Source organism: Oncorhynchus tshawytscha, linkage group LG33 (assembly GCF_018296145.1).
Source record: "Oncorhynchus tshawytscha isolate Ot180627B linkage group LG33, Otsh_v2.0, whole genome shotgun sequence".
Taxonomy (NCBI): domain Eukaryota; kingdom Metazoa; phylum Chordata; class Actinopteri; order Salmoniformes; family Salmonidae; genus Oncorhynchus; species Oncorhynchus tshawytscha.
Window position 1 is genome coordinate 2293721 of NC_056461.1, and position 26488 is coordinate 2320208.

General features: G+C 42.1%; 1 protein-coding gene and 1 long non-coding RNA gene across 4 annotated transcripts in view; both read right to left on the minus strand.

The window, feature by feature from the left end:
* LOC112234551 (protein zer-1 homolog) overlaps positions 1–25118 on the minus strand; it is a 54188-nt gene extending 29070 nt beyond the window's left edge. For 2 of the 3 annotated variants that reach the window (XR_006080679.1, XM_024402720.2), the window contains exons 1-4: positions 25002–25118; positions 23755–24099; positions 23307–23457; positions 213–658 (exon numbers count right to left, since the gene is read on the minus strand). Coding sequence is in view for 2 of the 3 variants with exons in the window: in XM_024402720.2 (XP_024258488.1) it covers positions 213–658; positions 23307–23457; positions 23755–23921 (764 nt within the window). In the remaining variant the exon portion in view is untranslated. The remainder of the gene's footprint in view (positions 1–212; positions 659–23306; positions 23458–23754; positions 24100–25001) is intronic. The other variant, XM_024402721.2, reaches the window with a different exon arrangement.
* Positions 18502–21315, minus strand: LOC112234553. Its single transcript, XR_002950908.2, has 5 exons — positions 19798–21315; positions 19609–19660; positions 19263–19323; positions 19004–19109; positions 18502–18565 (listed from the first exon to the last, which is right to left on the minus strand). It is a non-coding gene; the product is annotated as an uncharacterized LOC112234553 (long non-coding RNA).
* Positions 25119–26488: the final 1370 nt, after the last annotated feature.

The following is a 26488-nucleotide window of genomic DNA, read 5'->3' on the forward strand; positions in this document are numbered from 1 at the left end:
CCCTACATCTATAATCATCACCTAGCCATGATCTAGGACTTAAAACAAACAATGACACACACAGTATCCTGCAGCATATCTTGAACTCTCAACTTGAACTCTCTAAATCAAGCAAATTCTGATGGTTATCCCAGAACCAAGGTGCCCGAAAAATAAACCATTTTGAGGCCGTTATCAAGATTAAACCCTTTACCTCACTCTTCCCAGCTCACCTGAGGTGTCCCAGCTCCACCACCGTGTTGATTAGCTCCTCGGAGAGGTCCACATTGTAGAGCACTAGCGAGGCCAGCCTCTCCTTCCAGTGGGCCAGGAAGGCAGCCTTGGGCAGCGGCACCCCGGACAGGTCTAGGGAGGTGAGGACCGGCAGGGGCTTGAGCAGAGCCTCAGCGTCCACCTCCTCAGGCAGACCCCCGAGGTTGAGCAGCCGCAGCCGGTTGAAGCCCTGGAAGCTGAAGTCTGTGTCCGGTGCCTGTCTGGAGGCCGGCCGCTCTTCCTCCTCTTCTTCGTCGCATACCAGTGGGGCACCACCCTTGCGATAGAAGATGCGGCTGCAGCCGAACAGGCTGAGGGAGACCAGGGTCTGGCGGAATCTGGTTAAAGTCCTGAGGCTGTGAGCTGATAGGTTCTTGCAGTAGGTGAGGTGGAGCTCTATCAAGTCCTGGTTGGGGCGAAGAGTGGCTGTGTTAGTTCAAAACAAATGTTGAATGTCACTGTTTCATTGCTTAGCCTATGTTTCCTGAATTGGTCATGTAGAAAGGCAACATTGACCTGTTTTGGTAACACTTTACCTAAAGGCTGCAGGTATAATTATTTATACAGTGCCTTCGGAAAGCATTCAGACCACTTTACTTTTTCCACATTGTTACATTACAGCTTTATTCTAAAATGGACTAAATAAAAAAAATGTGTCATCAATCTACACACAATAGCCCATAATGACAAGCGAAAACAGGTTCAGACATTTTTTGCAAATATATTAATATATAAAAACAGAAATACCTTATTTAGATAAGTATTCAGACCCTTTGCTATGAGACTCTAAATTTAGCTCGGGTGCATCCTGTTTCCATTGATCATCCTTGAGATGTTTCTACAATTTGATTGGAGTCCACCTGTGGTAAATTCAATTGATTGGACACGATTTGGAAAGGCACACACATGTCTATATAAGGTCCCACAGTTGGCAGCGCATGTCAGCAAAAACCATGCCATGAGGTCAAAGGAATTGCGCGTAGAGCTCTGAGACAGGATTGTGTAGAGGCACAGATCTGAGGAATGGTACCAAAAATGTCTGCAGCACTGAGCTGGTCACCAGGCCAAACTGAGCAATCGGGGGAGAAGGACCTTGGTCAGGGAGGTGACCAAGAACCCAATGGTCACTAACAGAGCTCCAGAGTTCCTCTGTGGAGATGAGAAAACCTTCCGAAAGGACAACCATCTCTGCAGCACTCCACCAATCAGGGATTTATGGTAGAGTGGCCAGGTGGAAGCCACTCCTCAGTAAAAGGTACTGTACATGACAGCCCGCTTGGAGTTTGCCAAAAGGCACCTAAAGACTCTCAGACAACGAGAAACAAAAAGTATGATGAAACCAAGATGAACTCTTTGGCCTGAATGCCAAGCGTCACGTCTGGAGGAAACCTGGCACCATCCCTACGGTAAAGCATGATGGTGGCAGCATCATGCTGTGGATATGTTTTTCAGTGGCAAGGACTGAAAGACTAGTCAGGATCGAGGCAAAGATGAACGGAGAAAAGTACAGAGAGATCCTTGATGAAAACCTGCTCCAGAGCTCTCAGGACCTCAGACTGGGGTGAAGGTTCTACTTCCAAAAGGACAACGACCATAACCACACAGCCAAGACAATGCAGGAGTGGCTTCGGGACAAGTCTCTGAATATCCTTGAGAAGCCCAGTCAGAGCCCGGACTTGAACCCGATCGAACATCTCTGGAGAGACCAGAAAATAGCTGTGCAGTGTCACTCCACCTCTATACTGGCAGAGCTTGAGAGGATCTGCAGAGAAGAATGAGAGGAACTCCCCAAATACAGGTGTGCCAAGCTTGTAGCATCATACCCAAGAAGAATCAAGGCTGTAAATCGCTGCCAATGGTGCTTCAACAAAGTAGTGAGTAAAGGGTCTGAATACTTATGTAAATGTGGCATTTCAGGATCATAACCCCACTTGATCCCTCACGAAGATTTGAAAGGCCTAGAATGGTTGAATTATAAGGCCACAATTTGATTGGTTTAATTATATAGGGGCAATTTGAAAATGGGCTTACGTATGACCTTTTTGAGTTGCGCTACCCACAAACACACAGTGACACCCAGGCAACCTAAGTATGATTCTCAATCAGAGACAACTAATGACACCTGCCTCTGATTGAGAACCATACTAGGCCGAAACATAGAAATACCCAAATCATAGAAAAACAAACATAGACTGCCCACCCAACTCACGCCCTGACCATACTAAATAAATACAAAACAAAGGAAATAAAGGTCAGAACGTGACAATTTGGGAAAACAGTTAACGCACTGAGGCGTGGAAATGCCTTTCCTGACTAAGCATGTTGTGTCAGACTCTCGCATCATTACTGAGAAAAATGTGATGCTTTTAGTCAACATTTTATCTCTGCAGGCTTTTAATTTGATCCTTTCATGCTGCAGCTTTCTGCTCCCCTGATTGTAGAGTCATTGACATTTTTTTATCTAACGATAATCTCGGGTGCTTTCAACAGGGTTAGAAAGACAGACCATGTCCTCCCTCTCCACAAAGGTGGTGATTTATTGAGATAAACTTATTGACCAAATACTTATTTTCCACCATAATTTGCAAATAAAATTCATTAAAATCCTACAATGTGATTTTCTGGATTTGTTTCCCTCATTTTGTCTGTCATAGTTGAAGTGTACCTATGATGAAAATTACAGGCCTCTCTCTCATCTTTTTAAGTGGGAGAACTTGCACAATTGGTGGCTGACTAAGTACTTTTTTGCCCCACTGTATATACATATATGGATGTGTCGTTTAATGTGTATATTTTATTTTATGGCATCAAATCAGCCTCGAAAGTCCACCGAAGCAAGATGGCGCTGTCGAGCAAGATGAAGCATCATTGAGCAAGCAAACACTGTTGAGAAAGCGCAGCGGATGGGTCCCGCAAGCAGAGGATGAGTGCAACGAGCGCATAAACCAGGCAAATATAAACATTTTAAAACATTACAGTACATTCATTACATAATTCACAACACACTAAATGTGTGCCCTCAGACACATACATATATCTACAACACAAAATCCATGTGTATGTGTGTGTATGTATGTGTCTATGTTTGTGTTACTTCACAGTCCCTGCTGTTCCATAAGGTGTATTTTTATCTGGATTTTAAATCTAATTGTACTGCTTGCAACAGTTACTTGATATGGAATAGAGTTCCATGTAGTCATGGCTCTATGTAGTGCTGTGCGCCTCCCATAGTCTGTTCTGGACTTGGGGGCTGTGAAGAGACTTCTGGTGGCATCTTGTGGGGTATGTATGGGTGTCTGAGCTGTGTGCCAGTAGTTCAAACAGACAGCTCGGTGCATTCAACATGTCAATACCTCTCCCAAATACAAGTAGTGATGAAGTCAATCTCTCCTCCACTTTGAGCCAGGAGAGATGGACATGCATATTATTAACTTTAGCTCTCTGTGTTCATCCAAGCGATAGCCGTGCCGCACTGTTCTGAGCCAATTGCAATTTTTGTAAGTCTCTCTTTTTGGCACCTGACCACACAGCTGATAGTCCAGGTGTGACAAAACCAGGGCCTGTAGGACCTGCCTTGTTGATAGTGCTGTTAAGAAGGCAGAGTAGCACTTTATTATGGACAGACTTCTCCACATCTTAGCTGCTGTTGTATCAATATGTTTTGACCATGACAGTTTACAATCCAGGGTTACTCCAAGCAGTTTAGTCACCTCAACTTGCTCAATTTCCACATAATTTATTACAAAATGTAGTTGGGGTTTGGGGAATGATTTGTCCAAAACTACAATTCTCTTTGTTAAGTGTTACAGTAATTTCAGTTGCTGTAATAGCTGAAGGGTAAATCAAATCAAATTGTATTTGTCACATGCGTCAAATACAACAGGTGTAGACCTTACAGTGAAATGTTTACTTACAAGCCCTTAACCAACAACGCAGTTTTAAGGAAATACCAAAAAAAAAGTAAGAGATAAGAATAACAAATAATTAAAGAGCACACTGGTACAGAGTCAATGTGGAGGCTATATACAGGGGGGTACCAGTACAGAGTCAATGTGGGGGCTATATACAGGGAGTGTACCGGTACAGAGTCAATGTGGAGGTTATATACAGGGGGTACCGGTACAGAGTCAATGTGGAGGCTATATACAGGGGGTACTGGTACAGAGTCAATGTGGAGGCTATATACAGGGGTACCGGTACAGAGTCAATGTGGAGGCTATATACAGGGGGTACCGGTACAGAGTCAATGTGGAGGCTATATACAGGGGTACCGGTACAGAGTCAATGTGGAGGCTATATACAGGGGCGTAACAGTACAGAGTCAATGTGGAGGCTATATACAGGGGTACTGGTACAGAGTCAATGTGGAGGTTATATACAGGGGGTACCGGTACAGAGTCAATGTGGAGGCTATATACAGGGGGTACTGGTACAGAGTCAATGTGGAGGTTATATACAGGGTGTACCGGTACAGAGTCAATGTGGAGGCTATATACAGGGGGGTACCGGTACAGAGTCAATGTGGAGGCTATATACAGGGGGTAACAGTACAGAGCCAATGTGGAGGCTATATACAGGGGGTAACAGTACAGAGCCAATGTGGAGGCTATATACAGGGGGTACCGGTACAGAGTCAATGTGGAGGCTATATACAGGGGTACCGGTACAGAGTCAATGTGGAGGCTATATACAGGGGTACCGGTACAGAGTCAATGTGGAGGCTATATACAGGGGGTACCGGTACAGAGTCAATGTGGGGGCTATATACATGGGGGTACCGGTACAGAGTCAATGTGGAGGCTATATACAGGGGTACCGGTACAGAGTCAATGTGGGGGCTATATACAGGGGGTACCGGTACAGAGTCAATGTGGAGGCTATATACAGGGGTACCGGTACAGAGTCAATGTGGAGGCTATATACAGGGGGTACCGGTACAGAGTCAATGTGGAGGCTATATACAGGGGTACCGGTACAGAGTCAATGTGGAGGCTATATACAGGGGGTACCGGTACAGAGTCAATGTGGAGGCTATATACAGGGTGTTACAGTACAGAGTCAATGTGGAGACTATATACAGGGGGTACCGGTACAGAGTCAATGTGGAGGCTATATACACCTGTACAGAGTCAATGTGGAGGCTATATACAGGGTGTTATGATACAGAGTCAATGTGGAGGCTATATACAGGGGGTACCGGTACAGAGTCAATGTCAATGTGGAGGCTATATACAGGGGGTACCGGTACAGAGTCAATGTGGAGGCTATATACAGGGGTACCGGTACAGAGTCAATGTGGAGACTATATACAGGGGTACTGGTACAGAGTCAATGTGGAGGCTATATACAGGGGGTACCGGTACAGAGTCAATGTGGAGACTATATACAGGGGTACTGGTACAGAGTCAATGTGGAGACTATATACAGGGGGTACCGGTACAGAGTCAATGTGGAGACTATATACAGGGAGTACACAGAGTCAATGTGGAGGCTATATACAGGGGTAACAGTACAGAGTCAATGTGGAGGCTATATACAGGGGGTACCGGTACAGAGTCAATGTGGAGACTATATACAGGGGGTACTGGTACAGAGTCAATGTGGAGACTATATACAGGGGGTACCGGTACAGAGTCAATGTGGAGACTATATACAGGGAGTACCGGTACAGAGTCAATGTGGAGGCTATATACAGGGGGTAACAGTACAGAGCCAATGTGGAGGCTATTTACAGGGGGTACCGGTACAGAGTCAATGTGGAGGCTATATACAGGGAGTGTATCGGTACAGAGCCAATGTGGAGGCTATATACAGGGGGTACCGGTACAGAGTCAATGTGGAGGCTATATACAGGGGGTACCGGTACAGAGTCAATGTGGAGGCTATATACAGGGGGTACCGGTACAGAGTCAATGTGGAGGCTATATACAGGGGGTACCGGTACAGAGTCAATGTGGAGGCTATATACAGGGGGTACCGGTACAGAGTCAATGTGGAGGCTATATACAGGGGGTACCGGTACAGAGTCAATGTGAAGACTATATACAGGGGTACCGGTACAGAGTCAATGTGGAGACTATATACAGGGAGTACCGGTACAGAGTCAATGTGCGGGAGCACTGGTGTCGAAGTAATTAAGGTAACATGTACATGTAGGTAGAGCTATTAAAGTGCCTATGCATAGATGATAACAAAGAGTAGCAGCAGTATAGAAGGGGGGCAATGCAAATACCTGTTCAGGAGTCTTATGGCTTGGGGGTAGAAGCTGTTGAGAAGCGTCTTGGACCTCGACTTGGCACTCCGCTACCGGGAACAGGTTTTTTTCTTCTAGTTAGGCTATATTGATCTCTGGCTCCCTCTTTAGTAATTTGTCTTAATTAAATAAATAAAATAAAAAATCAGACAAGCTCAGTAGCCTACATATAGTTGATTTAATTCAAACATAGGGTGTGTCTATATATGAATTTATTTTGACCAATCCATTTTTGTTTTTTTGTCGGGGACAACCCTAATCACCACACCGACTGCCAATCATGTCACCCGACACTCACTTGGAGCCATTCAGTGTTGTTGTTTATGTATGTAGCTAGTTGGCTAAGCTGTAGCATTAGCAAGGTCTTTCAAAAGGAGACAACTCATAAATGCGGCAATTCGGGAGATTCTGACAGTGAGGAGTTGCCCCCCAAGTTTGTGGCCATTGAGCATCCTGAATCTGAGGACCCATAGCCCACTGACAAAGTCCCAGGTCCCTCTGAAGATGCTGGTGGTGATGTAGGCAGATCAACAGTCGGTGAAGTACAGTAGGTTGGCGGTAGCTGGAAGACCTCTAGCTATTTCATCCCTCCTGGCCCTGCTGTTGGCTTTGAGTCCCAGTCTGGAGTTCAAAGCCCCCTTTTTTGTAATTTGACAGACAGTTCACATAAATTAAATACAGTTCCATTATGCAATTATATTGACAATATCTTATCCACTTCCCCACTCCCTAATCATCCTCTCCACTCCCTAATCATCCTCTCCACTCCCTAATCATCCTCTCCACTCCCTAATCCCTCTCCAAACAGTATGTTGCTAGCATACAAAAGATGTCTTCAATCTTCGGCACAAAACATGTCCAGTTCCACTTATGATGTTGGCAAGTTATGTTCAATACTGTGTGTGTGGTTTCTGAACGTACAGAATAAAAGAGGACTTATTAGCAATTAGAATACAATATCAGGATATAGCAATAAAACAATATTATAAGTAACATAATAATTGAAGAGCTCCACAAGGGGGCAGGGCAGAGCTATGTAGGCCAAATACAGGCCAATGCTATGGGCATGATAAGGCCAGCCTGGGCAGCTTCAGGATACAACACAAGCTAATACTTATTTGATGCCATTAACATTGTTTTACAGAACTAATAGAAAAACGTAACTATATAAGCGCAAATGAGTATAACACCATAGAGGTTATGAAATCAGTACCTTGTGTGGCCGCAGTTATAAAGGAACACACAGAATGCATTATGTTCCACACATAAATACGGTGTGCTACAGTAGAAATGACATAACACGATATACAGAAATTGGATAACAAGGTAATGATGCACTTACTTTGACACTTTGGCACACAGGAATTATTAGTAAGGAAAACAACAATGAGGCAAAGCGGGCACCAGGGGGAAAACGTTTGGGCAGGATCTGTTCTGACTGGAGATGTGCAAATGTCTGCATAGAGTAAATTACTTCTATCATCACACGCATTAGAATCCTCACTCTGGGGGGACCGTTAGAGACATTTGGAATAGAGAACGGCCGATAAATTGGCCAAGCCAATATATCAGGCCCGATATTGGCCTTTTCTAGTCTATCGGCCCTTCTCTATCGGCTTAGCCGATAGTCCCTCTACATAGCGAAGAAGCTGCTATGACAGCCGCCACTCAACCCTTGAGCCACAAGCACTGCACAAGATCTTCATCAGCAGGGTCAAGCTAGCTCATTCTCCAACAGAAAGGAGCAGTATTGAGAAATTGATGAATTGACAGTGGCCTAAATCAAACTCCTGTTGAAAATATTAGTTTAGTTTTTCACTAATAATAAGGCTTGTGTCGACGTCCCGGGACATGCATGCAATAAGCAAGCTAGCTTAGCAGATAGCTATGTGACCAGTTAGTAAAGATTACAATAACTAACCCTTTAATCTGTTGTGTTAGCTAGCTAGCTGGCTAGATAAACATGGTGCTAAGATATTAGATAGGAGCTAGTTGACAACTTTTTGTTCTACCAGATCCACGATGAGAAGGTTCTAGCTAGTGTATCCCTCTGTCCTTGGACTCTTGTTGGATGTAGTTGATCCGTTTATCAGTTCCCAAGCTCTCATGACTGTTATGATTATTTATTTACGAGTTACTTACAATTATCTTTTTGTTTTAGGGCCATCTGTACCTGATAAAGCAGATGCACAATCGAGAGCATCCTGTCAGGCTGTATCACTGCCTGGTACGGCAACTCCACCGCCCTCAACCGCAAGGCTCTCCAGAGGGTAGTGAGGTCTGTACAACGCATCACCGGGGGCAAACTACCTGCCCTCCAGGACACCTACAGCACCCGATGTCACAGGAAGGCCATAAAGATCATCAAGGACAACAACCACTCGAGCCACTGCCTGTTCACCCCGCTACCATCCAGAAGGCGAGGTCAGTACAGGTGCATCAAAGCTGGGACCGAGAGACTGGAAAAATAGCTTTCATAACGTAAGGTCATTTTTAAAAGTTAAAAGCCATCACTAACATAAACTTTACAAAACACTTGAAATACCTTTTAATGCAACTTTATGGTATTACTAGTCACGTTAATAAGCTATAAAAATCATCAGGTGGTAAATTCGATAGTTGGCCGTGGGAAGCTTCTATCTCAAGGCCATCAGACTGTTAAACAGCCATCACTAACATAGAGAGGCTGCTGCCTACAAACAGACTTGAAATCAATGGCCACTTTAATAAATGGATCACTAGTCACTTTAATGCCACTTTAATAATGTTTACATATCTTGCATTTGCTCATCTCATATGTACATATCGTATTTTATACCATCTATTGCATCTTGCCTATGCTGCTCCTATGCTGCTCCTATGCTGCTCTTCCTTTACTTAGATTTGTGTGTATTAGGTAGTTGTTATGGTATTGTTAGATTACATGTTAGATATTGCTGCACTGTCGGAACTAGAAGTACAAGCATTTCGCTACACTCACAATAACATCTGCTAACCATGTGTATGTGACCAATAACATTTGATTTGGGATTTGATTTAAATCACTAGTTCCAGACTTGTCTTTGTTCTGTCTGTTGTTACTTGGCTATCTGCCATACTTTCCGTTTTTTACTTTTAAAACATTAATCTACATCTCTGTTTTTTCATCGCTAAACTTTTTTCATTCAACTTTCTCATCCCAGACACTTTATCTGGGCTCCCAAGTAATAATTTGTTCGTAACTGACTTTCCTAGTTAAATAAAGGTTCAATAAATAAATAAATCTGGACATGGTTCGACAGGACCTCCACCACCCAAAAAAGCTAAGTACTAACATTAACACTTTGCCATCAAATAATGGCAGTCGCTGTACTCATAATATACAGGAAAACTATGGTCTTATGGTGAGGATAGCCATGTTGCAATTGTTAGGCAAGGGCAATTTAAGTGTAGGAAAGGATGAACAGCGTCTGTGCCACCAGTAAGTACAGATAGTAGTATAAATCCCCTCGCACAGTCCCCACAGCCTCTTCTGGAAAGAAAGCTTAGCATGCTCAACTGGTGTCGCTCATTCAGCCGACAGAAACTTTCAACCGGTTCTCCCCATTAAGCAACGAATCGGAGTCAGAGGCCTAGCTTTCTCAGGTCTCTCCTCCACCCGTTACGGGGTCTGAGCTGCTTAAAAATAATCATACAGCGATCATACACTGTTTACCAGGGGGCAGGGCTACTGACGTTAAGGCTAATCTGAAGATGGTGCTGGCTAAGGCTAAAACTGGCAAGAGTAGAGGGATATTGTTATCCACGTTAGCACCGTTAGCTAACGATGTTAGCTTCAGCGTGTAAATCAGCTAGAAAGGTGTCGGCATCGAGTAATTGTCTCTAGCCCCCTCCCAGTTAGGGGGAGTGATGAGCTCTACAGCAGTTTCACAACTTAATCGTTGGTTGAAAACTGTTTTCTGCCTCTTCCAAAATATAGAATTTGTATATAATTGGTCCTCTTTCTGGGACTCACCTACAAACAGGACCAAGTCTTGCATGCTGAGGAGTGACGGATTCCATCCTAGCTGGAGGGGTGCTCTCATCTTATCTACCAACATAGACAGGACTCTAACTCCTCTAGCTCCACAATGAGATAAGGTGCAGGCAGCAGGGCGTTAGCGTAGTGGAGTCTGCCACTAACACAGTCAGTGTAGTCAGCTCAGCTATCCCTGTTGAACCCGTGACTGTGCCTCGATCTAGGTTGAGCAAAACAAGACATGGCGTTGCTCGCCTTAGAAATCTCACTGGAATAAAGACGTCCTCCATTCCTGTCATTATTGAAAGAGATTGTGATATCTCACATCTCAAAATAGGGCTATTTAATGTTACATCCCTCACTTCTAAGGCAGTCATGGTCAATTAACTAATCACTGATCATAATCTTGATGTGATTGGCCTGACTGAAACATGGCTTAAGCCTGATGAATTTACTGTGTTAAATGAGGCCTCTCCTCCTGGTTACACTAGTGACCATATCCCCTGCGCATCCCGCAAAGGTGGAGGTATTGCTAACATTTATGACAGCAAATTAAAATTTACACACAAAAAAAGAAATGACTGTTTTCATCTTTTGAGCTTCTAGTCATGAAATCTATGCAGCCCACTCAATCACTTTTTATAGCTACTGTTTACAGGCCTCCTGGGTCGTATACAGCGTTCCTCACTGAGTTCCCTGAATTCGGACCTCGTAGTCATGGCAAATGATATTCACATTTTTGGTGACATTAATATTAACATGGAAAAGTCCACAGACCCACTCCAAAAGGCTTTCGGAGCCATCATCGACTTAGTGGGTTTTGTCCAACATTTCTCTGGACCTACTCATTGCCACAGTCATACCTTGCATCTAGTTTTGTCCCGTGGAATAAATATTGTGGATCTAAATGTTTTTTCTCATAATCCTGGACTATCGGACCACCATTTTACTACATCTGCAATCGCAACAAATAATCTGCTCAGACCCCAACCAAGGATCATTGAAAGTCGTTCTATCAGACCACCCAAAGATTTCTAGATGCCCTTCCAGACTCCCTCCACCCACCCAAGGACGTCAGAGTACGAAAAACGTTTAACCACAAACTGAGGATCTAAATGTAACCTTGCGTAATAGCATAGATGCAGACGCACCCCTAAAAACAAAAAACATTTGCCACAAGAAATTTGTTCCTTGGTATACAGAAAATACCTGACCCCTGAAGCAAGCCTCCAGAAAATTGGATCGGAAATGGCGCCACACCAAACTGGAAGTCTTCCGACTAGCTTGGAAAGACAGTACCACACAATATCAAAGAGCCCTCACTGCTGCTCGATCATCCTATTTTTCCAACCTAATTGAGGAGAATAAGAACAATCCTAAAATTATTTTTGATACTGTCACAAAGCTAACTAAAAGCAGCATTCAACAAGAGAGGATGGCTTTCACTTCAGCAGTGCTAAATTCATGAACTTCTTCGATGAAATGATCATGATCATTAGAAAGCAAATTACAGACTCCACTTTGAATCTGCATATTTCTCCAAAGCTCAGTTGTCCTGAGTAAAAGAGAACTGCCAGGACCTAGGATTAATACGTTTAAAAAAAAATCCTGTATCTCTTGAAACATTCATCTAAATAGTCACGGCCTCTAAACCGTCAAGCTGCATACTGGACCCTATTCCAACTAGAATCTCCCATTCCTCTCAAAACATTTTTTAAAAAGCTGTTGCGTAGCATCTCACTGCCTTCCTGAAGACAATGTATATGAAACACTTGTCTGGTTTTAGTCCCCATCATAGCACTGAGACTGCACTCGCGAAGGTGGTAAATCACATTTGAATGGAGTCAGACCAAGGCTCAGCATCTGTCCTCATGCTCCTAGACCTTAGTGCTGCTTTTGAAACCATCAATCACCACATACTTTTGGAGGTATTGGAAAACCTAATTGGTCTACATGGACAAATTCTCGCCTGGTTTAGATCTTATCTGTCGGAAAGATATCAGTTTGTCTCTGTGGATGGTTTGTCCTGTGACAAATCAATTGTAAATGTCGGCATTCATCAAGGTTCCGTTTTAGGACCTCTATTGTTTTCACTATATATTCTACCTCTTGGTGATGTCATTCGGAAACACAAAGCCAACTTTCACTGCTATGACGGACAACACACAGCTGTACATTTCGATGAAACATGGTGATGCCCCAAAATTGCCCTCCCTGGAAGCCTGTGTTTCAGACATAAGGAACTGGATGGCGCCAAAATTTTTCCTTTTAAACTTCATACTCACCTCAGACCAGAGGCCTGTCTGATTCCCTTGCCTGAGGTCAAGGATGACGCGCATTAAACCAGGCCGCTTTGAGTCTTTGAGGGCAAAACCGGCAAAGACCGTTTTTTTTGGAGGTGGCTATAGAAAAGGCTCTAATTTTTCTTATACTTTTTCGGGAACTGTCACTTTAATTAGACTTTTTGGTTAACTTTACCTTTAAATGCAGGCACCTCTGAGACATAGAGATGTGTGGAGATCGCATGGTATCAACGCTGCCCATATTAAGATATGCTTTTGAGCACTAGAGACCTCTACATCTCCATGCTCTAAACGCACCTGCAGCCAATTCCCTTAATAAATACCAAAGATCTTTGTCTTTTAGTTCAGTGTCAAACAAGCCATGCCTTGGAAGAACTCTCCAGCATTTACCTTTATCTGTGTGTCCAATATCAAATAAATGGGAGCTAAATCTCTCTAAACTGGAACCTAAAGTCTCTCTCCCTATCCTTGTTCTCTTATTGAAAGGGACACCTGCAACCTGTATCAGCTCCTACGTCACCCAGCGCTTTCTTAAATAAGCAACCTGCCTTAACACACAGTGGCGTCTGCCATTCCATATTGAGGCAAACATGCAACAGCTCTGTGCCATTTTATCTTTCCTCGATTCCTTGCCTTTTTTTGTGCCTCCTCCTAAAACCCCATCGGAGAGGACCCAAGGTTCCTCCCCTCAGACCTCCAATGGGTTTTGAGAAGGAGGCGAGTAGCGAGGAAGTTCATGTCATTTTAGGTGGAATCTTATGTGAATGATACATTTGTAATTTTTTTGCACTGCACGTATACACTACATATACACAGCACAAAAAGTATGTGGACACTCCTTAAAATGAGTGGATTTGGCTATTTTAGCCACACCCATTGCTGACAGGTGTATAAAATTGAGCACACAGCCATGCAACCTCCATAAAAAAAATTGCCATTACAATGGTCTTACTGAAGAGTTTAGTGACTTTCAACGTGGCAGTGTCATAGGATGACACAAATCAGTTCGTCATATTTTTGCCCTGATAGAGCTGCCCTGGTCAATTGCAAGTGCTGTTATGATGAAATGAAATGTCTAGGAGCAACAACGGCTCAGTCGCAAAGTGGTAGGCCATACAAGCTCACAGAATGGGACCACCGAGTGGTGAAGCGCGTAGTGCATAAAATCATCTGTCCTCCGTTGTAACACTACCGAGTTCCAAACTGCCTCTGGAAGCAACGTCAGCACAATAACGGTTCGTAGGGAGCTTCATGAAATGGTTTTCCATGGCCGAGCGGCCACATACAAGCATAAGACCACCATGTGTAATGCCAAGTGTCGGCTGGAGTGGTGTAAAGCTCACCGTTATTGGAGCAGTGGAAACTGCGTTCTCCGGAATGATGAATCATGCTTTACCAGTCCGACGGATGAATCTGGGTTTGGCGGATGCCAGGAGAACGCTACCTGCCCGGATGCAGTGACAACTGTAAAGTTTGGTGGAGAAGGAATAAATGGTCTGGGGCCATTCTTCATAGCCGCTGAGAAATCCTAATTCTAGAGCATACAATCACATTCTAGACAATATTGTGCTTCCAACTTTGTGGCAACAGTTTGGGGAATGCCCTTTCCTGATTCAGCATGACAATGACCCCCGTGCACAAAGCGAAGTCCATACGGAAATGGTTTGTCGAGATCGGTGTGGGAGAACTTGACTGGCCTGCACAGAGCCCTGACCTCAACCCCATCGAACACCTTTGGGAAGAATTGGAATACCGACTGTGAGCCAGGCCTAATCGCCCAACATCAGTGCCCGACCTCACCAATACTCTTGTGGCTAAATGGAAGCAAGTCCCAGTAACAATGTTCCATCATCTTGTGGAAAGCCTTACCAGAAGAGTGGAGGCTGTTATAACAGCAAAGGGGGGACCAACTCCATATCAATTATTTTGGAATGAGATATTTGACAAGGAGGTGTCCACTTACACTGCATGGCAAAAAGTATCTTCACATCAGCCCCTCCCAAAAAATCTGCCAATTTCTAAAATGTACATTTCTGTGAACATTTCTGTGAAACTGTGTACGTTTTACTTGTGGATTTTGAAAATATTTTTTTTTTACTCAAGCTATGTCAATGTATTTGTCTACATGCTGCCATTTTAAAAACTATGCAGATATTGGAGTAAACCTATTATGGGTTAAGACAAGTAACTATGATTAAGGGCCGATTAAAACATTGTATTTATAACCGTTGGTTTTACTATATCTAATATATAACCAAATCATTGATGGAGTAATAGATACAATAAATGAAGGTCTTTAGTCTGCAAGCCGGTCGGATAATGTGTCATGACACTCCCTCATCTGATTGGTCGAGTAGGCGGGCCTTCTGAATTTGTGGCTGTGGTAACTATTGATGACCCACTGGACAGGTCAAGGGCAAGCATTTGTTAGTTCGTCCATCACTCCAGTGTAAGTGACCATTCTAGACACGCACCGCCTCTAAGCCCGTCCCCCACCAGCCTGAAATCCAGTCGAGAAAAAAGACCCAAAGATACCCAGACTTGAGAGAGCAACTTAAGAAATTGAGAGTGAAAACTTGACAAAGACATGATGATTGTTCAACATTTTTTAAATTAGTATTATTAAAACCTGTTGATCCTACCCCCTACTTTTTCGAACATTCTGTTAAAAATCGTGCAACATTTCGGCGTCCTGCTACTCATGCCAGGAATATGCCAGGAATATAGTATATGCATATGATTAGTAAGTGTGGATAGAAAACACTCTCACGTTTCTAAAACTGGTTAAATCACTGCTGTGACTATAACAGAGCGTCTGTTTCATCGAAAAGCGCAAGAAAAACTGATCACTGAAAACTGAAAAAAATATCCATGCGCCACTTGCATGTATTGTTCAAGGGGAACGAAATTAAATAGGGCCGAGATTGCAAGTCCTACAGCTTCCACACGATGTCACCACTCTTGTCAATTGCCTGGGAGTTGTTCCTTGGTCAAACGAGTTAGAGAGACCACTTTCCATCCGGTCTCCGACAGGACGTTAAGAGATTTTGGAAGATGATTTGAAGACGTGGAGCTATTGAATACACATCGCCTCGTGATCAATTTGATAGATTATTAACGTTTACTAATACCTAAAGTTGGATTACAAAAGTATTTCGAAGTGTTTTGTGAAAGTTTATCGTCAACTTTTTTAATTTAAAAAAATGACGTAGCGTTTTGAAACGGTCTTTTTTTCTGAATTACACAGTTTACATAGATGGATATTTTGGGTATATATGGACCGATTTAATCGGAAAAAAGACCCAATAGTGATGTTTATGGGACATATAGGAGTGCCAACAAAGAAGCTCGTCCAAGGTAATGAAAGTTTTATATTTTATTTCTGCTATTTGTGTAGCGCCGGCTACGCTAATTCTTTTGTTTACGTCGCCTTCAGGTATTTCGGGGTGTTGCATGCTATCAGATAATAGCTTCTCATGCTTCTCATGCTTTCGCCGAAAAGCATTTTAATAATCTGACTTGTTGGCTAGATTCACAACGAGTGTAGCTTTAATTCAATGCCCTGCATGTGTGTTTTGATGAACGTTTGAGTTTTAACGAGTGCTATTAGCATTTGGCGTAGCGCATTTGCATTTCCAGATGCATAGATGGGACGTCTGCGTCTCAGGTGGACGTAAGAGGTTTTAACAGTGTATTTCATTATAAAACTGTCAAGTAAGATCAGAAGGATGGTTGGTTTGGCAAGCTAGCTAACTGGCTAGCATATGTTTTTTTTAGCGGAGAAGCCCTAAGCAAGAGGACAGCAGAGATGTGGACAAATGCTCGGGAAGACTACAGGCTGCTTTAGAATACCACTGAGGTGCGGTGAGCCTTCCGGCGGCCCCATCGGCTGCTGGGGCATCACCAGGTGGGTGCTGCGTGATCAGTGGTGGTCAAGGAGTAGCTTTCTAGCTACAGAGACCAGACTGCTCTGTTTAACGGCTCTGGGCCACAGTCATCATTGCTCCAAGACCAGACTGACCCTGATTGAGGCTCCCGAGGCTTACCCCTAGCTATGATTGTGATGCTCTCTCCCAAGAACATTTAGCATTTGATTTGTTTATTTAATTGTTTATTTATTTGGGCATGGACTGTATACCGCAATTCAGTTTTTAGCTGCCAATGTTGTACACCATGACAAACTAAACTCTGAATACAGGGTGATGAGTGAAAACAGGACACCACTTGGTCCCTGTCCTCCAATTGGGAGGGTGGATGACAGTGGCAGCGGATATCCTACACAAGGTGACAGGTGTCCTTTACCAAGGTCTCCCCCACCATTATATACAATGTATAGGCCTTCATGTCAAGGTTTATTACTATATAAACTGTGTCAACACTGGACAGTTGCTTTGAATCTTTGCGTTATTATACAGTGAGTCGTTTGCACTACATTTTATGAAATAATGCATTTTTGCTAATAAATTATCCTTATGACAGTTGAATTATTAGCATTAGTATTTTGCTCACTATGCACAAAACATTAGGAACGCCTTCCTAATAATTGCACCCTTTTGTCTTCTGAACAGCATGGACTCTGTGTTCCACAGGGATGCTGGCCCATGTTGACTCCAATGCTTCTCGCAGCTGGCTGGATGTCCTTTGGAACAGCATTGCATTTCTTGACACACTCAAACCAGTGCGCCTGGCAACTACTACAATGGTTCCTCCTTTAAAAGTTGGGAGCTTGCACCACGGGACTGAGAGGTACCCAGCGTCACGGCTTCATTGCTCCAGACCACCACAAGGGGGAGTTAGAGCACTCATTATGCATTTGGGTCCCAAGGTTTTTGGGACCCAAAAATTACCAATCATATCGAGTGGTTCCAATGATGAATTTGATGCGAGCCACCCCTCCCTGGTGACTTTCTTCAGCAAAGATGGCTGACAAAACATTACAGTGGAATCAAATGCAAGTAAATATAACGTCATAATGAGTCAAGCAAAACATTTACAATTAAGAGGAATATGTTAGTTAATGTAGACAAACGATTGTGCATATTTGTCATAAAGTTAATTTACGGAAATCGCTATTTAGCTGACTAGCTAACATTAGCCAGCTAGCTAGCTAGTGTTATGACAGGAGAATGAATGTATAATTTGTGTTGTTTAATGTTTTAGGGACTCCTGAGAATACCAGAAAACCAGGCTGTCGTCATGTGAAACAGTGGATGTAAAGAATCTAGCTAGCTAATAGCATTTACTGCAAATTGAATGTACAATAAATACAAGTTCAATCTGTACTTCAATGCACATATGGTGTGCATTATAAAACGAGGAAGAGAGGTGTAGAAGACAGAAAGGGAAATAGATAAGAACAGCGGCAGACAGCATATGATTAATGAATTACAGTGCTACCCTAATATTCTCTCAGTTCATAAGCAGCCTTGGGCCCCCAGTTGGCCCGAAGGTTATCTTAAGAGCAGGTGAGGTGGCGATGACGGGACTGGCTTCCTCTCACATCAAATCATACCTGCAGACGAGAGACAGGTAGATAGAGAGACAGCATGATTAAGCCTCGTTTTTTTTATTCTAACACGGTCAGTCATCATAATCATCAGGAGGTGAAATGCAAAACTGACCTTAACTCTGGGACTACTACATCTGTCTGTATTTCAATGTAAAGCATCTCCTTAATAACCTCTCACCTATGATCATGCTGTGCCCTCTGTGTCAGCCAGTTCAGATGCGGTAGGGGTTCATCAATACAGCTGATATAACCTAGAGGATTTAGGGAGAAGAGGGAGAGGGATGAAGTAAATTAGAGAGACTTATGTGCATGTGTTGTCTCACCTGGTTTCCACACTAAGTGACCAGAGTACTTTATGCTGAAAAACAGACATGAGGACAAACAATAGAAGATGATGTCAATAGAAGATACTGTATGTGACGCAGACACCTATCGGAGTGTACCTGAAACATTTAAATATAGAGAGCTATGTGTCTCATCACTTGGTTATTGCAAGGTTAAACCCCCCAGGGAAATCATGACTTGACAGCAACAGATAGTCCAGTGAAAATGGCTGTGTTCATGTGGTGTAAATCTGAAAATTAGCAGCTGACATCTTAAAGGTTTTTTAATAAATGCATGTGAGACAGGTTCCATGTACAACAAGACAGGCAGAGATGGAGAAAAAGAACACAGAACATTTCAATTACCTCTGGTTATGGACACTTTTGCCACAGTAAAGCTTCCACGGCCTGTTCCTCGGACAGTGAACATCTGGAAATATCTACATTTTTGACCCCTTGATCAGCTCGCTCTCTGAAAGTAAAGAAAATTGCTTATTTTTTGTAGATATGAAATAACTGAGATATAAAGCAGCAGATGTCCTTTTCAGGATATGTCAATACAGCACAGAAAGCTTAACACCAGACTGGTATTGTTCATTAGGTGATGGGAAATATGCAATGATACCTGCACCCTCTCCACGCTGCAAAAACTCTTCGTGACAGACATATTGTGTTCTTTCATCCTCCTGTAAAAAAGTTAACCGTTACACTGTCATGAAATATGATAATATATATAACTATGAAACAAATATGACATGGCCTGCTTATGAGTTGCCATGAAAGAAAGTTAGATTAATTCAACATTCGTAGTTAAATGTTTTTGGTTAGCTTGAGAATAATAATTGCATGATTTATCATTCTACGGTATGCATGTATGTAATATAGTAGAATGTTATGAACCTACACTGAATCGTAGGAGCTAACTACTAGCTATGTAAAAGTTGGATGGAAGAACGCCCAGTGCTGCTTACCTGAGATTCCATCATCACATAGTCCTTCTTCGTAGGTGTCCGCTATGACTTCCTTTGTGTCGGAAAAAAGTTGCTTTCAGAACAATTATTTTTTATTGAAAATAAAGTTTTGCTCTCGACAAAAAGACACAAATGTACCCCCATAGCATATAACAATTTGCCTGTGAATAACCACACCTTCATACAAACCTGCTACTGTATGCAGAATTCTTGACTCACGACCGAAGATGCTGCCATATCCTGCCAGCACGCCCAGAAGTGAGCCACTCAGGCGCAGAATGATGACGCGTGGAAGAGGGAAAGGAACGAGATGGGAACAACAACAATTTGTTGCAAGTTGGGGAGGGGGGCTAATAGCTGAACAATAGACTATGCAACCTTTACTAAAGAATAGTCTAATTTCCGAGGTCGGTGTGAAAAAACAAAACAGATTTGCCCTAATGACCAAGGGATAGCTTGCTACTCAATGTAATAAAGTAATGACTTTTCAAATAAGTTACCTTACACGTTATGTTGGCTGACAATTTGTTAGCTACGCTGTCCTTACGAACCACATAGCACATCATTACAGCAGTACGTACTGGTATGTTAGCTATCTACCTAATGTTAGTAGTTATACATTAAACTTGCCAGTATATTAACTATGGGCTATCTGACTACCCAACGTTTATTGACTTGATTATTCCCATCATTCTTAGCTTAGCTAAATGGTATAGTTGTTGTGCGTTCTCAATGGACATTTGGGTGCTTTCATAAATTCGCTCTGGCCATCTACACCGATTTCAGAGCACTCTCATCTGAGTGTACCAGAGCGCAGAATAATGAACTTACTCAACACCGGTTGAATATGGCCAGTGTCAGTAAAGTCGGCAAAAATGCGTAATTAAATTGTTTCCAGCAGCACAGTCACCAATGCTCCGGGTAACACGAAAACTGCCTGACTAGCTCTGCTTGAGCAAGTAAATTTGTGTCTGGAAGTAGCTAGCCAACGTTAGCTTGAGTGCTTGACTGCCGTTGTAAGGCCAGAATGCTCAAATCAACACTACTCATTGGCCTGAACGTCCAGTGTGCGCACTGAGAGCTCAACAGTCTGAATTTACAAACTGACAATGCTCAGAATTTATGGGCATTGTACAGCGCCATATTTTCTGTTCCATCCTAATGGAAACCCAGAGGGTTTTTCATTTTTCATAGAATAGAATCACCGTAATATTAATCAAATGAATTAAGCAAGTACCAGTCAGAAGTTTTGGACACGCCTACTCATTCCAGTATTGTTATTTTTACTATTTTCTACATTGTAAAATAATAGCGAAGACATCACAACTACGAAATAACACCGATCTCCCGCGTGCCCTGCATTCTGTAGTACAGACATAGCCTGCTTTCCCTTATGTAAGGAATTAGGCACTTTCCCATGTTTACTACAGTATGTATTGTAGACTGCACAGTTGCCTACTAAACAAATAAACACATTTCGTAAAATAATACTCTTTCAAATTGCAGAGGTTGATTTAGTTATGGATCCATAACGAATTACTATGGGAATAAATATAACTGATTTACAGAAATATTGGAAAAAAGTTGTCTCTTGAAGGTAAACAATTTAGAATCCTCCAATCCTGTAGCCTACTCCCTACCGTCACGTCACGTTGTACAGCGGGATATTTTCCATTCCATCCTAACGGAAACCCTGAGGGTTTCGTTTTTTCTCTGAATAGAAACACCATAATAATCTCTTGAAACTAGGGGGCACTATTTTCATTTTTGGAAAAATAACGTTCCCAAAGTAAACGGGCTATTTTTCAGGACCAGATGCTAGAATATGCATATAATTGACAGCTTGGGATAGAAAACACTCTAAAGTTTCGAAAACTGTAAAAATATTGTCTGTGAGTATAACAGAACTGACATTGCAGGCAAAAGCCTGAGAAAAATCCAATCAGGAAGTGGCTCTAATTTAGAAAACCTCTGCGTCCCTATTGAGCAGTGAAAGGGATATCAACCAGATTCCTTTTTCTATGGCTTCCCTAGTGTGTCTAGTGTCACAAGACATAATTTCAGGCTTTTATTTTGAAAAATGAGCGTGAGCGACAACATTGCGTCAGTGGTCAGCTGGTGGCTCTCAGAGCGATTTGTGCGTAATAGACAAATGCAGCCATTGTTTCTCTCGCTCCTACTAATAAGCCAACTGACCCGGTTGATATATTATCGAATAGATATTTGAAAAATACCTTGAGGATTGATTATAAAAAACGTTTGCCATGTTTCTGTCGATATTATGGATCTAATTTAGAATATTTTTCAGCGTTGTCGTGACCGCAGTTTCCGGTGGATTTCTCAACCAAACGTGAAGAACAAACGGAGCTATTTCGCCTACAAAAATAATATTTTTGGAAAAAAATGAACATTTGCTGTGTAACTGGGAGTCTCGTCAGTGAAAACATCCGAAGATCATCAAAGGTATACGGTTAATTTGATTGCTTTTCTGATTTTCGTGACCAAGCTTCCTGCTGCTAGCTGGACATAATGCTATACTAGGCTATCGATAAACTTACACAAACGCATATCTTGCTTTGGCTGTAAAGCATAATTTCAAAATCTGAGACGACAGGGTGATCAACAAAAGGCTAAGCTGTGTTTCACTATATTTCACTTGTGATTTCATGAATATTTTCTAGTAATATTTTTTGTCCGTTGCGTTATGCTAATTAGTGTCAGTTGATGACAATTCTCCCGGATCCGGGATGGGTAGTTTAATCAAATGAATTAAGCAAAATTTCTTAAAATCAATCCCATATACTATGTTATTACAAAAAAGTTTTTAAATTCTCTGGTAATGCCAATAGGGAATACTATCAAATGCTTCTCAAAGCTGCCCTCTGGTGGTCAAACTAGAAATAACTTGCAGTAACAAAAAATGGCTGACAACTTAATGACGTGCCACAGAATTCTGCGGCAGCACGCAAGGTGTGCCGCAGTATGACGCAGCTTTTAAAGGAGGCACCACTGTACCATACCCCATTCAAAAGCACTTAAATCTTTTGTCTTGCCCATTCACCCTCTGAATGGATGAATACACAAACCATGTCTTTAACCGGTCTCCTCCTCTTCATCTACACTGATGAAAGTGGATTTAACAGGCGACATCAATAAGGGATCATAGCTCTCACCTGGATTCACCTGGTGAGTCTATGTCATAGAAAGAGCAGGTGTTCCTAATGCTTTGTTCACTCATTGTATGTGCTTTTTTTTCAATTAGTAAAATTTTGCCATTGGACATTATTAGTGCGTCTTGCTGTTGTTTTGGTCCTGATTAGAAAGAAGGTATTGTCATGGCTTATTTGTTTAGAGGTACTTGGAGAAACCATTCCAATGCCCTCCACATTGTTTGTGGGCCTTGACGCCCTCCAGATGGAAACACTGCCACCCTACCCGTTTCATGCATGAAAACGCAGCAGGGGCACTTGTGGGATTTCAATGTATTTTTTACATTCACCATCACTCGAAATCCCATGAGTGCCCCTGCTTGCCTTTAACGGAAATACAGAAGAAGTATGACATTTTAGGGCACTCGAGTCTACCTATAGCCTGCTCTCAGATCTGTTTGTACTGTCTAGCCAACTCCTATGGTCCACAGGGGCTATACAACACAAACAGAACTGGGACCAGACTAATCTGCCTCCACAATGTCCCACCTGTTTCCCAATGGCCTCCAGGTCCCTGTCACGCACAAAGTCCTCCCTCAGCTGTACCCGGGTGAGCCTGGTGCTGTGCGGGTCCGAGAACAGCTGGAAGAAGCCGTCCTGCGGCTCAAAGTTACTGTCCATATGGACCAGCTCCGTGTATCTGTGAAGATGGATAAAAAAAATATTATTATTCCAGACATAAGATCAAATTGACATACAGTATCAAACTATGGTTGGCATTTGACAATTCATTTACATTGAGATTTGAAGCAAATCATAAATCAATGCTAATGAGCTGCTGCTAATAAAGTGATTGATCATGAAAGCACCCTTGACACCACATAAGACCATAGCAACATAATGTGAAAAATTAGACAAACCAACAAGCAAAACCAGTCTGACAGTGCTTAATTGAACATTAGGATTAGCACCCATTACAAATCCCAATTATACGTACGTGTTGACCAGCTTGTCACAGATCTCGCTGGGCAGGAAGACGTCTGCGCGCAGGCAGAGCTTGTTCCTCTCTCCCAGGTAGCACAAGGTCCTCCTCAGGTTCTTCAGGCAGAAGGCTGTGGTCAGTGCCATGAGGCTGTCGGGGTTGTCCCCTGCCTTGGCTGCCATGTCGGCTGCTGCTTCTCACTTCCCCTTTGTTTGACAACAACAGGGCAAATTAGGTGGCCTCAGGAGGTAGGTGCCGGGGAGCTCTCAAAGGGTAGGCATCGGGATAGATGAGGTGGTCACAGAAGAGGCAGTGTGCTCAAGACCTCTCTAACTCCGGGGTTAGGTCTACAAGAAGCTGCTGGAGACAAAGACAAGTTGTTGTCATTAGGATACTTGACATTGCTTTGATAGAAATATCAAAAAGTATATACTTCATGTTTAAGGAAATGACAATTACAGTCTAATGATGCAAGTTATTATCATAAACTCATTGTTAACACTGTAAATCGTGTCATTAAAAAAAGTATGATTAAGACTGTAAACAAAGTATTTGGCTAGCTAGTTGGCTAAATAAAGCAACCGTTTCCATTTGAGCAACATCTAAACAAGTGGGGCTTGGCAGGTGAAATTCGTATCAGTTTGTCTGCTACATGGCCAAACTAAATGGATTTAGGATAATCCAAATGGCAACACATGTAATGACAGGCTTCGCTTCCATAACATTAATGTGGTTCTTTCAATTAAGAATGTTTGCGGAAACTAGCTTAAATATTTAGCTAGATAGGTAACTGCTTAGCTACTTCTGAATCATTAACGTTATCTAGCTGCATTTGATGGCAATGTAGTTAACTAAGTTACCGAAACACCTCGACAAGGTACGCACTCTCTACAAACACCTCGACAAATTGATCACGTACAAATGAGAATACTACAATCGCCGACTTTATCCTCATTTGTGTTGTTCAACTCGGCGCCAATTGAATCTCAGCTTACATAGTAACTTTCAAGCCGTTATGTCTCAACCAATTAGAAAAAAGTCGGTGCTTGTATTCGATAACATATTTTATTAGAAGTATGAATTTCAACCATGACATATAGCTATTTTGCTAAATAATGTTAGATAGCTACATCAAATCCATTGCCGACTATCTCAGCTACTGTAACTCGCGTTAATTAGATTCATTAGCTAGCTATTGAATAAATGCTTTAGACAGGATTTGTCAACATTGCTCATTTGCAGTTTATCGGACACTGTCATACCTTAGCTTTGCCCACGGGTAGTTCTTTGGTTGATTCAATTCATTTATTGTTTAATCATTTATATTCTCCTCTGTTTTTCGTGCTCGTCTGATGTCAACAAAACAACATCCTCTTCCGGTTCATCTGTGGTGTTATGAATTGCTTCCTGCTTCAGGAGAAGATTATGTTAATTATTTCCCATTTAATTTTAAGAAAGCATATTGTTTCATGATCACTGTTAGTTAAATTCTCTCCACATTTTGGATAAGGAAGGTAGCGGACTATTTGCATTGACACCCTTATTTTATTCTTATCTACTCTTATTTTTTTTGCACTGACTCGATGTACAGTCACTTGACTCTAAGCACACACACTGTCCAGTGGAGGCTGCTGAGAGGAGGACGGCTCATAGTAATGGCTGGAATGGAGTCAATGGAGTGGTATCAACCACATGGAAACCACATCTTTGATGTGTTTGATACCATTCCTCTCCTCAGCAGCCTCCACGGAAACACAGACACACGCACTCTCTGTTTATTATCTATGCATAGTCAATTTACCCCTAACTACATGTACAATTACCTCGACTAAAAATGTACTCCTGCACATTGACTTGGTACAGGTACCACTTATATATAGACTCGTTATTGTTATTTCAAATCAAAGTTTATTTGTTATTTACAAGCCATAACCAACAGTGCCATTTTTAAGTAAAAAAAATAAGGTATTAGGTAAACAATAGATGAGTAAAGAAATACAAAAGAAAATAAAAACTGTAAAATGACAGTGAAAATAACAGTAGCATGGTGGTACCGGTACAGAGTCAATGTGCGGGGGCACCGGTTAGTCGGACTAATTGAGGTAATATGTACATGTAGATATAGTTAAAATGACTATGCATAGATGATAAACAGAGAGTAACAGCAGCGTAAAAGAGGGAGTTGGCGAGTGGGGGGACAGAATGCAAATAGTCCGGGAAGGCAATGTGCGGAGGGCACTGGTAGTCGGGCTAATGGAGGTAATATCTACGTGAATGTATTTTTATTGTGTTACTAGTTTGCCTTTAGTTTATTTTTTAACTCTGCATTGTTCGTTAAGGGCTCCTAAGTAAGCATTTCATGATAATACAATTTGTTTAATGTTTTTTTATTAGCTATCTCAAACTGAGTTTTAATGAACTTGTAGCCTGGTCTGGCATAGCATACACTACACAAAATATGTGCATAGTTACTGCAATAAGCTATTCTAATTATTATTTACATTAAATAATGCAAAGTAGAAGAATAACGATTGATTATGGTGAGATGGCATAACAAAAAAAATAGCAGTGGTAACCTTAGCCCTAATTCATAAGTCAAATTCCATTAGGCCATTGGTACACTTTAAAAATATATTTTTATTTATTTCACCTTTATTTAACCAGGTAGGCTAGTTGTGAACAAGTTCTCATTTACAACTGCGACCTGGCCAAGATATAGCAAAGCAGTGCAACAAAAACAACAGCATAG